At 43.0% G+C, this 17,155-nt stretch overlaps 1 protein-coding gene across 1 annotated transcript in view; it reads left to right on the plus strand.

The window, feature by feature from the left end:
- MECP2 (methyl-CpG binding protein 2) overlaps positions 1-14,143 on the plus strand; it is a 278,116-nt gene extending 263,973 nt beyond the window's left edge. The window contains exon 3 of the mRNA XM_086940251.1: positions 11,463-14,143. Coding sequence (XP_086796377.1) covers positions 11,463-12,522 — 1,060 coding nt within the window. The 3' untranslated portion in view covers positions 12,523-14,143. The remainder of the gene's footprint in view (positions 1-11,462) is intronic.
- The last annotated feature ends 3,012 nt before the right edge of the window (positions 14,144-17,155 follow it).

Raw genomic sequence — 17,155 nt, forward strand, 5'->3', positions numbered from 1 at the left:
GGGTCTGGCCCTGGACCTGCTTGCCTCATTCCTCAGTCAGCGGTCTCAAACCGTTAAAATGGGCAATTTTTACTCTGAGTCCTCCCCCCTGGTCTGTGGGGTGCCCCAGTGCTCCTCCTTGAGCCCACCCTTTTTAATATCTACGTGGCCCCACTGGCAAGGGTGGTAAAATCTTTCGGCCTGGAGGTGTTGTCTTATGCCGATGACACTCAAATCATGGTCTCTATTACTCAAAAGGCCAAGGACTCTGCGAAAAATTTCAAAGACTGTGACAGCTGTCTCCTCATGGATGGTTCAAAATTATCTTAAATTAAATGGCGAAAAGACGTAAGTCTTGATTTTTGGGGACAACTCTGGCATCTGGTCGAGTGAGTGGTGGCCCGATTCTCTGGGCACCTGTCCTACTCCTGTATCCTATGGAAAGAATCTTGGAGTGGTGGTCGATGACTGCCTCTTCATGACTCGTCAGGTCTCCAGAACAGTGGCCACGTGCTTTGGACTAATTTGAGTCATAAGAAAAATCTCCCGGTTTTTGTCATTGGAAGCGCGAAAAAGGGTGGTTGTGGCCTTAATACTGGCCAGGCTGGACTACTGTAACGCCCTCTATCTGGGAATTAACAAGGGTCAGCTGCGCCGCCTTCAGCTGGTGCAAAATGCTGCCGCAAGGCTGGTGCTAAATCTCCCCAAGCATTCCTCGGCTTCATCCTCTCTCTGCTCGCTGCACTGGCTCCCAGTGGAACGCAGAGTTTTGTTTAAATCCTTATGTCTCACCCACAATGCATATTATGGACATGGCCCGGTGAGCATAAAAAACATCTTCCATAGGTATGCACCTGCCAGAAACCTCAGGTCAGTTAATAATAACCTGCTATCAATTCCCAGATTTAAAAAGATGAGATGGGGTGGGAGAGCCTTTTCGCTGGCTGCAGCCAAGGCATGGCATTCTCTCCCCGTTTCCCTCTCGGGCCAACAAGCTCATTTAATCTTTCGTAAAACCTTTAAGACCTGGCTGTTTCCTGTGAGACGGGTTTGAGCACTTATACTGGTCTGTCTGTAGGCTTGTCTGTACACAGCGCCTTGATGCCCTTGGGCTTTGTTCGCGCTTAATATATATATACATACATACATACTTACCACACAGGAAGGCAAGTATAACCTGAACTCCTTTTATTGAGCATAGTCATGAAAGAAAGCTGCAAAAGAGCAAGCATTGTTAGCCTACAGGTTGCATTGGAAACCAATAGTATAGAAAATGAAAGCAATTGCACATAAAAACTTGCACTGTGCCTTCAAGGTGGCCATGACCCCTAGCTTCCCATCATGCGTCAGGGGTGACAGTTAGGTCAGTTGTTCTTTCCGGCTTTTTCAGTTAGGACCCTGGAATTCACAGCTCTGTCTTTTTTGTCAGAAAATTCTTCTCTGATTGTGGTTTTCTACCTTTCACTCAACGTCTTTTAGGCTCTAGAGTGAGGTACAACAACTTTTTTGACTGAAAGTGATTTATTTTCATTCATAATGCCATCTCTTTTTGACCCTTGCCCCTCCTGTGGCAAGAAGAAGGCCAGGTCTGATACACCTCCTGTGTGTATCCTCTGTCTCACTGGCTCTCATTCACCAGAGACATGTCAGCATTGTAAGAAGCTGTCCAGGAGAACCCTCAAGTACAGAGAAACTTTGCCTGTCAAAAGTTACAGATTATAGCCTTATAGCCTGCCGTAGAGGGTTATACGGCTATTAAAGGCCATCTCCAGCGTTAACAAGTGAACGGATTTACAATAAATCACAGAAAAAAGGTTTCTGTACCAACATGTTGCGTTCTGCCAAATTTGGTGTAATTCCGTTCAGCGGTTCGGGCTGTAGTCGTGTTCAAAAAATGAAATACCCCATAGACATAACATGGGGAAATTTGGGACCCCCTTTTTTCTCGGCCCGCTTCACAGATTACCCGGAAGCTTTCAGCACAGCAGCTAAACCTGGCAAAACAAAAAATGCTTTTCCTATGGGAACATTGGTCCTAACTATAACTACCTACTGGTTATTGGAGGGGGGGAGAGAAAGAGAGAGAGAGAATGAATATGAGAATATATATATATATATATATATATATATATATATCTTTGTCACCCACCATCCTCTAAGGGTACTTAAATTACCTATAATGGTGCTTGCTATTTTGATTCAAGCATGTGAATCTATGAAAGTTCCGATACTGGATAAAAAAATAAGTCACTTATCTGTGTCTGCAATTATCTCGTATTGGTATTTTTCATAGATTGACATGCAACCCACCCTCCTCCCCTGAAAGGCACCCCTTATGACTAGGTATGGTATTCGCACTTGTGCTTGAAAAGCTGAGGAACTCAGTCTCTCTTGGGAGTATTCTAGAGGGTGCTAGCACCTGATTGGTCATGGTTCAAGTCAATCAATCAGGAATTTGTGAAGCACAGTACTCACTCGTGAGGGTCTCAAGGTGCTGGGGGGAGGGGGGATTCGGGCAGCTCCGTCTCATCCGAAGTGCCAGGTCTTGAGGCTCTTCTTGAATGCTTGCAGTGTGGGGATTCGTCTAATGTTGAGGGGGGAGTTTGTTCCAGGTCTTGGCAGCAATGTAGGAAAAGGCTCTTCCTCCCATTTTGGCTCTGCCGATGCGTGGGATTTCGGCCAGGGCACGGTCGGCGGAGCAGAGGTTTCTCTTGAGTGCGTAGAAGGAGATTATTTCGTTGAGGCATTGGGGTCTGGCTTTGTGGAGGGATTTGTAGGGGGTGAGTGAGCATCTTGAAGATCACTCTCTTTTCAACCGGTAGTCAGTGGAAGTCCCGTAGGTGCTGAGTGATGTGGTCTTGTCATGGGATGCCGAGGACGAGTGTGGCTGGAGCGTTCCTGATGGCCTGGAGTGTGAGGAGTAGAGATTTGTTGATCCCGGCGTGGAGGGCGTTCTCGTTGTCCAGTCTGCTGGTTATGAGTGCGTGGGTAACAGTCTTTCTGTATTCGGCAGAGATCCATTTGAAGGGCTTGAGGAGAATGCGGAGGGTATTGAAGCACGTAGAAGATATGGCGTTGATCTGTCGGTTCATGGTGAGGGAGGAGTCGAGTATGATACCAAAGTTGCGGGCGTGGTCAGTGGATGTGGGAGGGTTGCAGAGGGTGGTTCCATGCTGAGAGGTTGGATCCAAGAATGAGGACATCTTTTTTTTCCGAGTTGAGCTTCAGGCTTCTGCTGCTTATCCAGGATGCAATGTCTTTCGTGTTTCCGTGTTTTCTGACGATGGTAGCGAGGGGGGCCATGTAGATGTTGAAGAGTGTGGGGCTGAGTGAAGATACTTGGGGTACTCCGCAGCTGATTACTGTGGGTTCGAAGAGGAAGGGCCGGAGTCTGATTCCTTGAGTTCGGCCGGTGAGGAAGGAGCAGATCCAGTCTAGGGCGGTTACCTGTATGACGCCGTTGTGGAGTCTGGCGATTAGTGTGCGGAGGGAGACGATGTCAAAGGCTGCTTAGAGGTCTAGTAAAATGAGGGCAGCCGTGTGGCCTTGGTCGAGGAGAGTGCTGATGTCGTCCGTGTTGGCAAGGAGGGCGTCTCGGTGCTGTGGTTGCTGCAGAATCCGAATTGGAAAGTGTCAAGGATCGAGTTGGATTCTATGAAGTTTGTGAGCTGATTGTAGACGATCTTCTCAGTGACTTTGATTGCGAAGGGAAGGAGAGAGATGGGTCTGTAGTTCTTGAGGGCCGACCGGTATGCGGAGGGCTACTTGAGGCGGGGCTTGACTTCTGCACGTTTTCAGTCGTCGGGGAGCGTGCCTGTTTTGAGGATGAAATTGATAGTACGTCTTAGTTCAGGTGCTATAGCGGAGGCGGCTCTGTGGAAAGGTGCGGTGAGCAGGGGCCGGTGGGAGCTTCTGAGTGCATGCTCCTCATGGTCTTAGATGTGTCTTCTATGGTGACAGGGACCCATGCGGTGTTGGTAGGCTGGGTGGCATTGCCGGTGGTAGGTGTAGTGTCGGTGCCTTGGTTCCGTTCGTCGAAGTTGTCGTAGAGAGTCCTAATTTTGTGATGGAAGTAGGAGCCGAGTTTGTTGCAGATGTCCTGGGAGGGAGGGGCGTTAGAGGTTTCGCTGGGGAGTTTGGTGAATTCTTGTATGATGCTGAAGAGGTCCTTAGAGCTGCAGGAGTTGGTCCTTTTTTTAAAAAGGACATAGATATGCTATTAAACTGAAGGCCTAGTGCCATTATAGCGTATGATAGTTATACATATTTCTTTACTATGGAATAGTGGGACTCCAACTCAGTCGACGGGGAATAATTCAAGCATGTGAATCTATGAAAGAAACCAAATCTGGATAATTGCATTTACAGGTAAGAAACGTATTTATTTTATAGTGCCAACAGCAGGGTCTTAATCCCGTCTTCTACCAAGAAGATTTGATTCTTCCTTTTTAGTGACATCTTGCTCAATCATAGTTGCAATTTTCCTTAATCAAAGTCCACCTTGCAGCGATAGAAGCTTAAATAAAGGACATCATGAGACCTCTTCAGTGAGGTCCCTTTTATGATATGTTTCCTGGAAGGCCTAAAGGAACGTTTTCATCCTGTAAGGGCACCTTCAGAGCCTTGTGAACTCAATGTAATTATTTTCAAATGAATGGGTCCTCCATTTGGAACTTCATTGTAGCATCTGTCATAGAAGATAGCTTTGTAGAGGCCATCACATTCGCTTGCAAAGTTAGTGATATATGTGCTCTTTTGGCTGTTGAATCCTGTGCAATTTTCCTCTCCAGTAAAGAACTCCTGAGGACCTATCCACTTTTTTACATAGGTGGTTTCAGAATTTCACATTAAACAAGCTATTACTCTCACATGTCTCTGCTATGTACTCCAGGTGAGAGTTTCTTGCACTTGCTAGATGTTAGGAGGGTTTTATATGTTATTTAGACAAAAACATTAAGAAAGTCCAGTCAACTGCAGTCAACTGTTTATCTACTGTGAGTCAATGCGCATAGGCCTCGTTTCCTCAAAACAATCTATCTCTTGTTAGATTGGGTGTCTGTACAGGATATATATATCTCCAGGGCATTTGAGTCTATACTTCATTCGAATAATTGTACTTTCTTTTATTTGATATTGCTTCAAGCAAACAAATGACTTTCAAATGAGTGTTTCTTCAGTAGGCTCCTGGGGATGAGATCTTCATGGCTCCACATGTCTTTCACACAGAGGAGGAAGCATGTTGCTTGAATAAAATAAATAGAAGCAAAAACTAAAATGAGAAAACAATATTAAGGGCAGGGTTTCACCATTTGTGAAAACAAAATGGATGATGGTCTCTTCATTTGAGAGCCTATTTTCTCAATCTTACAAAATAATATATCTGTTTGATCTATGAATCCTGGTGTCTGAATTTTGCGGCACTTGAGTGTTATACAATCCCTTCCCCACTTTGAGGTGCACCCCATTTTTTCTGATCTGAGAGGTTCCTGTCACCTTCAGCCACTTACCTCAGGTCACATCCTGTTTCTTGTACTGTGGCATCCGGGAACTCTGCACCACTTTCCTTGTGAAGGATGGGTGAGTTAGTCATTTCAAGTTAACTTATGACATCGCAGTTGGAAGCTCCCTCATGTTTTTGGTTCTTAATATCTTCTCTGCCTTGGGATGATGAAGGCGTACAGCTCCACTCCTCCAGACAGACTCCTCTTGCGTTGTTCTCCTCCAGTGACACTTTTGGAACAGCCCCCTTCCCCTCCCCCTTGTTTTCCTCTTTCCCTACTTCAGTGGCACTCCACCACTACCTGGTGACTTTGGATTGGGTCCTGCAAATCTGCCTCCGCCTGACGTGAGTGTTTCATCTCTTAATTGTCTGACCTTCCTGTCCATCCCAGTTACTCTTGGAAGAAGGCAGATGTCAGGCATGTATGTATCGATGATTGAGGTGTCTCCTGCAGTGCTTTTCCTGCTTCTCTCCAACCTGTTATGGTCATGTATGTCTGTCTGTTTTCAGTTGGCTAATAACTTGCTGCCAGGAAACCCGAGAATCCATTGCACCAGGGAAAAAGTTGATTGCAGCCTGACTGAAAACCATTTCATAAACGGATATCTGTCTGTCGGCCACTTGGCAATCAGTTCGCACTTTTGTTGTGATTCATATGAGAGCGCAAGGCCTAATGACGGCCAAACTACTCAAATCCTCTTGGAACAGGCTCTCCTTGGAGTTTATTTTATTCTGTAAGGCAAGGTATTTTTGTTATCCTTTATCACTGAGAGCACCAAGGGTGGTGGTGATGATTTCATTGTTTGCTATTCTATTCGAACATTAAAGAATATACAGCAATACAGAATAAGACATGGTTCCTTACTTGTAGTTTTGGTCCTCCAGTATTGTATCTTTTATGGATTCAAATGCTTGAATCTCCCCCATCGCCTTGGTCGGAGTCCCACCATGACGACAGGGAAGATTCAAGCACGTGAATCTATAAAAAATATCAATACTGGAGAACCACAGTGTACAGGTAAGTAACTTGTTTTTCTGCATCATAGACCTCTTCATTTAAGTCATGTTATGTTATGTTATGTTATGTTAGTATGAATTTGTAGAGCGCACGTTCACCCCAGGGTTTCTTGGCGCTGTGTGCCGCTGGGGAACCCGTCCTGGCTTTCCCTGTGAGATGGTCCCTATTGGGCATCCCCAAGGTGAAGCCAGGCATCCCCGGCAGCGAGGGGGCCGTTGTGGAGATTAAGCAAGCTATTGCCCAGAGTTGCAGCATGGGACCCATGGTTAGAGAGGCACCGAGGCGAGATTTATCGAGCCCGCAGACATTGGTTCCGTACCCTGCCGCGTCGGGAGTTGAACCCTGGTCCCGGGCCGACCTCTGCTTCTGGGTCTGCCGCCTCTAACCGGTGAGCCACACTTCCCCACCACTTCTCTCATAAATGACTTGCCTTCCTCTTTGGCTTTTTAGCTCTCCTATACGGGATTTTTAAAAAATCAAGTGATTATTCTCTATCTATCTCAATGTATCCTCCAAAAAAGAATGATTTTCTGAGAGGCAACTGGTACATCATGGGTAATGAAACCTTTCAGACTCTAAAAGTGACATCACTTTTTGAACTCTTATGATAGTAATGCCAACCCGGCTGCTCTTTTCCTCATTCTTTAGACATATTAGACAGGAGTTCTCTAATTACTGTAATGTTGTTTTGAGAAAGGGTTTTTGTTTTGTATCAAATTTAGAAAGTCATGGTCTTAATATGCATTTGAAGTTTCTCCTCTGCATTTGCAAATATGCTCCATTTTTCAACATCACTAAAATATATTTTGGCTATAAAGTGTTCTGGGGTCCTCACATGCAGCGGTGTATTATCCCACTGGTTCTGAATTCAAGGAAGATGTCTAAGAAGCAGAATCGGGACTACACATAAGGAATCATTTCCTTTTTTTATTACTGTTCTTTGGTAAAATAGAAGACATTCAACTAGACAAATGGGAGATACTCTCAGCATGCCTAAGAAGGATGCCATCAAGAATTCGGAGATACTTTTCTTGAAGGGGGAGGGCTAAAGGGCACAACTTTATAACAGAACTTCTGTTGCATGTTGCTCTTCTGGGACCAAGATTGAAAGTTGACTGGAGATTTAACATCACAGCTTCTCACTTATTTATCCTCTAGTGGATTCTGAGAGCATGGCTGATAAAAGCATTGCCACCGACATCATCTATGTTTTAAGGTTATACATGTTCCTAGTTTCTCACTCTATCTATTTGATGTTACATTTATAAAGCGCTCTGATGCCCTTCCAGGGCCTAGTTTGTGCTAAATAAAACTTTAAAAATAAAAGTAGCACTTCTCCAGAATCTTTTCTGATTAAGTAAAAATGTGCATTCATCCACACTGTCCACCAGAACAGAGTATAGATGTGCATTGAAGATGGTGGGACCCTGAGTGAAGATGTAACTAACCAGTAAGGTTCAATCCTTGGCCTCTATTATGTATGCAGGCCATCACCATACCCTTCCAGCCTAGCCGTAGCTTTTTATGGTTGGTAGAACTAGTTAGAATAACGGATAGTGATAGTTGAGGAAGTGGTTTGTCATGAAAAGGATGTATTGGATACTGGAAGGCCTTCAGTATTCAACTGTAATTCCAACCAAGTTATTCTCCTGCTTTCTAGTGACTAATCAAAGGGTTACCAGGGAGATCAGAAGGCATGTGTCCGGGTCTTTTTAAAAAACTCATTCCTCTGTGAGATAGTGAGCCGAGAAAACTGCCTCCAAGAGGACCAAATACATCAATATAATGTTATAGCGCTTAGATCAGATCCATCTTTCACAAAGGACAAGGGAGACCCTACTCACAAGGAACCAGGGCAAACAGTTATATCAAGAACATTGGTTCCAGTGGTGTAATCTAAAGTAATAACGATTAGTTATAATGCTCAATGGCGATAATTATTACTGCTGAGGATTGAGAATGGCGAAAAGAAGTACACTCACAATTATATTATATTCTTTTTACTTTATAGACTCATATTGAAAATATGTCCTACAGAATAATTCATAGAAAAAACAATACAGAAAGGTGCAGTGTGTCCCAAGTGTGTCAAAACAACCAAACTAACAGTACACAAAACATAAAAGCTCAAAAGGCGCAGTGGTTTCTAACTGAATACATATATCGGAGAAAGACCTAAAGAAATTATTATAATTATGATGAGTGAGTCTACACAATCGTAGGCACTCTCTTTAGGGGTTCTTTTTCACGTAGGCGTCGACGGCGTTTCGACCCTATGGGGTAGGGGTCTCGTCAGGACAGGAAAATGTAGGACATCTAAAATTTAAGGTACAAAAGGGGCTATGAGTAAACTGTATGACCGTTGTATATATTTTGGATAATTTAGAAAAAGAGGGAACCTGGGTACCTGGTTTCTATTCCTATGATCACCCATGCGTGGTAAAAGGAGAAAAAAGATTCAGACACTTACAAGTGACCCAGCCGGGCACTGTTGAATTTGTCAAAAAACAAAGGAACAAAGGAGCAATTAGTGAGAGATTGTTGTCATGTGAATAGTTCAAGCAAAGAAGCACCATATATAAATTTGGTACTTACCACTTGTAGTGGTCGGGGAATGAGCAGTATGTAGCGCGTAGCAATTGTATTAAAATCTTAGGATGAAGTAGATTACACCTAATGGAGTAATAGACACCTCAATTACATCGCTTTTTAAAATTGGTCATTCTTAAAGCCCCCTGGCATAACGATTCTAAATAATTACCTGCAATGGGTATGCCACACATGGGATATCTCAATGGTATCCGATTCCGTGTGCCAAATTTTGCATCAGACGGGGGTAAATTCGTTTCCAATATTTACAATCGAGGGTAATACCTATTCCAATAGAAGGAGGGGAGGGAGGGACTTATTACATATGCTATGCGAAGAATTTACATCTTGCAATGTAAAGAGATTTATACGCGATGTACTGGGACGTACCTCACTTCTGTAGAGCCCAGTCGCGTCTTACAGCTTCCAGCTTCCGTGTCTCACTGCTCCTCCTGCTCCTGTTCTGCAAATTCATGTGAGGCCTGACAGCACGAGTTCAGAAAACTCGAACGCGGTCAGGTGAATGAATCGAAAGCTGACTCCGAGATTGTGGAGGACAGACTCGGGGAAATGGGAATTATTTTCTCTTTCTTGTTTACTAACGTAAAACGCAGAACAAATTCTGAAAAATATTATTGCTGCCCTTATTCCGATCGTTTTTTAAGGGGCGTCGCTGATTTAACATAACCTAGACTAGTTTATGCACAGCGTGACAATCAGCATTTACTAATTAAAATTAGTGACTCCAGGGGGCTAAAACAATAGATGTGACATTTTTATATTATGTTATATCCAGATTATAAGGGACTACAAGGCAATTCAGTCACTACAAAGGACTACAGACATGGATGTGTCGTTTTTATATGATGTCACAATTATATATAGCCGTGGTCCGAATCTAAGGGACTCAAGGGTAATCAAAAACTGAAAAGTAAGACAAGCAATGAAAAATGAAGGGTGGCGCAATGATAAGCGTCGATACTTCAACAACTGGCATGGCTATCGAAGCTTACAGTCATTACATTGTAATTAGTGCAATGGAACATACATATCATATAGTATCTTGGAAATGGTATCCATATACATGTACATATGTAGGGTATCTAATTAACATATCAATGTGGAATATTTAACACATATCCTCTCCATAGAACACATGCACTAAATTTAGACATTACTCATACAGAGCATCATCTTTCTTTACAGACAGCATAGTGATGTAACACAGTCTTCATGGGCAACATATCAGTATGCAGCAGGCTAGTTTGTAATGTTTGACACATATCCTCTCCATTCATCTGCTGAGTTCAAGCCATGGTTGATAGTCAATTCTATCTATCCAATGGCATTCTCTGCGTTGTAGGATATTTGAAATATCTCCACCTCTCTCAGGTGCCGATATGTTGTCTATAACTTGCCATCTGATTTGGTCGGCGTTGTGATTGAGTTCTTTGTAATGTGTTACAAGGGGTGCAGTCAGAACGAGTTTTCTAATCCGACTTCGATGTTGGCCTATTCTGGCTTTTATAGGCTGTTGTGTCTTCCCAATGTAGGGCAGACCACAAGGGCACCAAATGCAATACACAACACTACGAGTGTTGCAATTTGAGAATGTCTGCAATGTATGTGTTAACATTGCCATGTTGGAACAGAGTTGTCTTAAAAGTAAAGGGGCAGGCTACACAGTTACCACATGGATGGTGGAGACCCCTACCCCATAGGGTCGAAACGCAGTCGACGCCTACGTGAAAAAGAACCCCTTAAGAGAGTGCCTACGATTGTGTAGACTCACTCATCATAATTATAATAATTTCTTTAGGTCTTTCTCCGATATATGTATTCAGTTAGAAACCACTGCGCCTTTTGAGCTTTTATGTTTTGTGTACTGTTAGTTTGGTTGTTTTGACACACTTGGGACACACTGCACCTTTCTGTATTGTTTTTGTTTTTTCTATGAATTATTCTGTATGACATATATTCAATATGAGTCTATAAAGTAAAAAGAATATAAAGTAATTGTGAGTGTACTTCTTTTCGCCATTCTCAATCCTCAGCAGTAATAATTATCGCCATTGAGCATTATAACTAATCGTTATTATTTTAGATTACACCACTGGAACCAATGTTCTTGATAGATCAGATCCATGGCATTGAAACTACAAAGGAAGCAGGAGGAACCGTTTTTGGGCAAATTATGGGATTAGTGCTTGGGTAGTACTAAAGGAAGATGAACAGACAGGAAGGGATCTGCCATGAGCCTTTGTATCTATGAGCTCAGCTTAATTAACACATTTCAGAGTGACACTGTAATAGTTCATGACTTAACATTTCTCAACTTCAAATTACTAATTTGCTTTCTTTCTCCCTTCTCTGCAGCCCCCAAGGAAAAGCTTTTCGGTCCAAAGTTGAACTTATTGCATACTTCCAAAAGGTAGGAGACACGACGCTCGACCCCAATGATTTTGACTTTACTGTCACTGGGCGAGGCAGCCCCTCCCGGCGGGAGCAGAAACCTCCCAAAAAAGTAAAAACTCCAAAAGCTACTGCCTCCGGTCGTGGTAGGGGAAGACCAAAAGGGAGTGTGAAAGCCAAGCCGAAGTTCGCATCAGAGGGTGTTCAAGTCAAACGGGTTATTGAGAAAAGCCCCGGGAAGCTGCTGGTCAAAATGCCTTTTTCGACCAGTGAAGAAGAAGGAGCAACAACTTCTGAACAGGTTCTGGTAATCAAGCGACCAGGAAGGAAAAGGAAATCTGAATCTGGCGACCAAGCCGCTCCGAAGAAGAGAGGCAGGAAGCCCGGTAGTACACATGGTAGTACTCATGCTGCAGTGGTGGCCGCTGCGGCTGTTGCAACGGTAGCAGCTACAACAGTCGCAGCCGTTGTAGAAGCTGCAACAAAAAAGCCAGTGAAAGAGTCTGATAGCCAGCCAATCCGCGAGACTGTGCTGCCCATCAAAAAACGCAAAACCCGCGAGACAGTCAGCGAAGAGGTCAAGGAGACCACAACGCCAGAGAGTTTTGTCGCAGTGGAGGAGAACAGCAACAAAGGACAGAAGTCCGCCAGGAGCCCAGTTCGTAAAAGTAAAGAAGGGAGTCCGAAAGGAAAGAGTGGCTCAAAGGAGCATCACCATCACCACCACCACCATCATCACCACCATCACCATCACCACTCAGAGCCCAAGGGCACCGGGCCCAACCCAGAGAGCTCAAGGGACGACAGCAGTGCTGATGAGCCTCAGGACTTGAGCAGCAAAGCTTGCAGAGATGATAAGCTGCCAAGATGTGGCCCTGAGAGTGACAGCCGCTCCACTGAGGCTGCAAAACCTCCGTTGACAGACCAGTGCGATAGCAAAGACATGGTTTCTTCAAGCATACCGAGGCCTGGGAGGGATGAGCCTGTGGACACCAGGACGCCGGTGACAGAAAGGGTTAGCTGACTTTAAACAAGTGGAGAAAGAAAACAAAAAGCGGAAAATAATCAAGGCAGCTGTTGTCGTTTCTCTTTGTGAGTAGGGCTCTAACAAGGCTTCCCAAGACTGAAACATAGGAAAAGAAAATCATGTTTATCTTCTGTAACTTAGAGTTTCGAGGCTTCAGAATGGGGAGATGGGTGGAAACTCAGCTGTTTCTTACAGTCAGAGTGAGGTGATACAGGCTTAGAGGTAGGTCAACACTGTCCTCTGGTGTACAGGCCCTTCCACCCTTTTCAAAGATTTGTTCTTTCTGTACTATACTACTGACCCAGAACAGCTTTCTACCTGGTTTATTAGCTGCACCAAATCTCGTTTCCCCTAGCTCTTTGGAGACTTGACAGAATCTATGACTAGGCACAGTGTGTCCCCATCACAGAACTGGCATCCCCTGAGGTTGTTGTTATGTTTTTACTTTGTGGGGGCCAAAGAAAATCCTTCAGGGGAATGCATTCTGAGATTGTTACTACGGATTCAGATGGCGTCCCTTAACAGAAATCATGTACTTAGCCAGACGTGCTTCTTCACAACTGCATTAAGGAATGTATCCTGATATAAAAGAGCAGGGAGCATTAGCAAATAATACATCTTGGCTGCAGCGTACCTTATAAAACCGATTTTTGAAGGAAAGTCTCATGGGCACGCCCGCATACTCTGTAAAGATATATTTGCTAACCCTCTGGACAGTCCTAAAAGAGGCATTATAGTTTTGGAAAAATTGCACCTAAGAGGAGGAGGGGAGCGTTCTTCCAATTCTTGTTTTTTAATGTAAGTAACTTTCCAATGTAACCATTTTGCACTATTGTCCATTTACATACGTACAACACAGTTGCCATTGTATTACCAGAGACACTCTCTCTGTTCCAGAAATAGCTTGGGGATTGTGGGAGGGCGTGCAGAGATATATCTGCGCTTGTTTTAAAGTGGGGATACTTCTGCACGAGTCCAATGAAGCCCCGAAACTCTAAGCCAACACGTCACCTTTTTAAGAACTTTCCTCCTCAGTGATGTAGTGATCATTGCTGATGTACCTGTAGAAGACCTCATGTTTGATTCTGCTTGAGCAGCAAGCGAACATGTTTTCTGGCACTTTGCAGCAATATACCTGTGGCCCTGTGCTGGGTGCTGATCCAGCGTGTGGAGTACAAGACACCTCCTCCCATCCAAGCAGTGCCAAACAACTTTCACTGTTTCAGAGATCTTCGACCACCCTCCAGGAAGCTGTTTGATGGCCTAGCTGCTTTTGTTTGCCTTCTGGTCCCACGTCCGGAATTGCAGCCAGTGGTCCATGGCTGGAGGCGAAGCCGAGCAGCAGCGGACTGTATGTCTGTGATGGACAATACACCTCATGTGGAAGCAGATCCTTCCCAGATGGAGACCATGCGTTGTCCCATTCTGTCCTCGCCCTGCTTCCAAGGATAAATTCCCCATACAAGGATGTGGTGGCTAGCAGGAATCAGTCTGCCATGGATGGGAGGAGTTGGGCTTTTTGTTTTTTGGCTTGTGCTCTTCACCCTGTGCTTTGAAAGTATTTCTGCCTGCACCTTGCCATTGCTTTGATAGAAAAATAAACCATTGTCTGTGTTTACAGAGATGTCTTTTCCTCACGCACAGTATATCTGTTGAGGAAAATAAAAAAGCACCTTACATAAAGCAGCAAAAAGAACGTGGAAGGCCCTGCTTCCACCAGCACGCACAGGCACTCTGAGCTGCTGCTGTACCCAGCTGTCAAGGAGGTGTAGTGTCCTTAGTATGCACCCCTGGCTTCCTTTCCTACGAGCTGAAAGACGTTCATTTCCTTTCTCTGCACTTTCCTTTTTGTACTGGAAGTTCTCCCATCACGTTTCTGATTGTCTTCTCTCTTGCTCTCTCCCCTGATGATTGGTATCATCTTTTAACTTTGCACTGTAACATTATGCTATATAGCACAAGTCCCTAATAGAGCTTCTGTTCTCATGTGTACCACTAGCGGGCTGTTCCTAAAATAACTGGGTTCCTTTATGACTCTGCATGGCGATCACTACTGAACATTTGTTCATACGGTATGTTGTGGCCCATAGTCTGGAGATGAAAGAGAAGAGGTTTCTTTAGGCTGTCCTGAGTCAGACGGGGTATTACAAGTGTGACTTCTGGTTTCATCCCATAGTCTGTTGTGGCATGCGTACAGTTAAATTATTGATATTAAGAATAAAGAAAGCATAGGCATCCTATTCTTCAAAAAATGTGAGATATTTGTTATCGTTTCACGCACTAAAATAGATGAGGAGTTGATAAATAGGGACTACCCCTGGGACAGTCTTGGTAGCAGTTGAAGATGTGATCAGGGTTACCTTTGGTGCCCAAGGGGCTTGGCGTGAGCCCTACAGGAACACTCAATCTGCTAACTGAATTCATTCAACAGACTTCGGGGAGACCATTGCACGTGAACTTTGATTCTCTGTTTTCACCCTTGTTTTTGTGCGCTATATTTCTGAATTACTTAAAGATACTTTTATAGGACAAATCAATGGTCCTAGAATCCAATGACTCAATATTCATATAGTCTACTAAATAATACACATCAATGTTCAACAAAAACATACATCACATAAAACCAGGAAAACAAAGAACAGGTGTACATGAAAATCTTGATTTTATCAAAGAGATTAATGGGCACATGAAGTTGTAGTACAAATATATACAAATATATAATACACAATAAAATTATTGAATTGGAAGTTGATATTTTTACTTTTTCAGATCAGCTAATGCTAGCATGTAATACATCTAAATATTTGACTATGTATGTTTCAATGTTGTTTTTATGTTTTTGTATGTTTTTAACACTGGTGTATTATTTGGAAATCAGATCAAAATGATGGATCTAATTGTAATTGTAAATATTTGTCTTTCATTTTACAATAGGGTATTACAAATATTATTTCATCAGTCCTGAAGATGGTCTCACATATACATACATAGGAGACCGAAACGTCGACCTTCGCTTTTTCCTTATCTAATTGATAAATCTATGAAATAGGAAAGGTGTTAACAGGACCTACAGAGTATACGATTGTTCACATTATTGTTTTTTCCTATAGGCCTGTTCTTATATATTTGTACTACAACTTCATGTGCCCATTAATCTCTTTGATAAAATCAAGATTTTCATGTACACCTGTTCTTTGTTTTCCTGGTTTTATGTGATGTATGTTTTTGTTGAACATTGATGTGTATTACTTAGTGGACTATATGATTATTGAGTCATTGGATTCTAGGACCATTGATTTGTCCTATAAAAGTATCTTTAAGTAATTCAGAAATATATTTATTGAACAAATTCCCTTGGAGGCATCTCCTACCCTTTCACATTCATACCCAAGCCCTCAAGGGTATATCGGGTTGCTCACTGTTATATACTTATTTAAAAGACAAACACACACTTTCTGGCAGTGCTTCAGTTGAGACCATCTTGATCACTTTTAAATGCAGTGTAAGCCAAAAAACGCTCAGGACCATGGATTGGGAAGTTAAAGACTTCAATACATTTGCCCTTTTGGCATCTTGCTGAGCCCTTACCTCTTCTTTATGTGCCGCAGTCTTGGCTCATACTAACCCCACTGACCGCCATGCCTTCTGTGGCACCTCAACCAAATGGCATTGTGACTTCCATGCACCATCTCGAAGAGACATGCTGTTTTCAATCTGTGGGCTTCAGCCCGCCATAGGCTTATCATTTGCTCACTCCATCATCACTCTTATATCCTTTGTTCCCATTTGTCCATGGCATGCATGCGTCACACCTCTTCTTGTGTTTAGCCCTCCCCCAGAGCATCGACCAAACACTTGTGTCTATCACTGCTACCGTTTTAGGAGGTACTTTTTTCTTTGTGTTTAAGCACTCCACAGAAGTGCTCTTGTTTTCACTCTCTCTGTCCTCCGTCCCCTGTTGCCTTTTTCTCGCTCCCACCCACCCTATCTCAACCTCATATATATTCAATCATTATTTTTGTTTCTCTTTTAAACTTACAAACAAATATACAAACAACAAATACATCACAAATCAACATAAACCAAATTCATTAGTTTCTTCTACCCATTTTATTGGAAACTAATCAGTGTTTACAGACTAAATCAAGGTAATACACTGCGAGGTAGGCTTCTAAGCACACAAGGTTACCACACCTCTAAAGACCTCATTTGAAATGTGCTTTGAATCATGAGAATTTTTATGATTAATTCCAATTGAACTCCTCTGGTCATAAACTGCGACGCGGACGCGTTTCATGTAAAGGTATATGCCCAGGCAGACTTACAACACAAGAAACTGGCTATCAAGAAAACACATTATATAAACATCAATCAAGAAATTAGTGCAATGGACTGTAATGATATCAAAAATAATTTTTAATTCCGATATTAAAAAATGAATAAATACATATAGATCTGTATACAAGATATACACAATAAAAGCTATTGATTCTTAGTGTGACCTTTCTTTAACACATCATAAGAAATCATAACAATTAACGATAAAACATTCCCTCTGATTATGAAGAATTGGGCTGCGGACGCGTTTCAGCCTTCATTTACACCTTGGCCTCCTCAGGACAAGGGTAAG

The sequence above is a fragment of the Lissotriton vulgaris genome, chromosome 10 (assembly GCF_964263255.1).
Source record: "Lissotriton vulgaris chromosome 10, aLisVul1.2, whole genome shotgun sequence".
Classification (NCBI taxonomy): Eukaryota; Metazoa; Chordata; class Amphibia; order Caudata; family Salamandridae; genus Lissotriton; species Lissotriton vulgaris.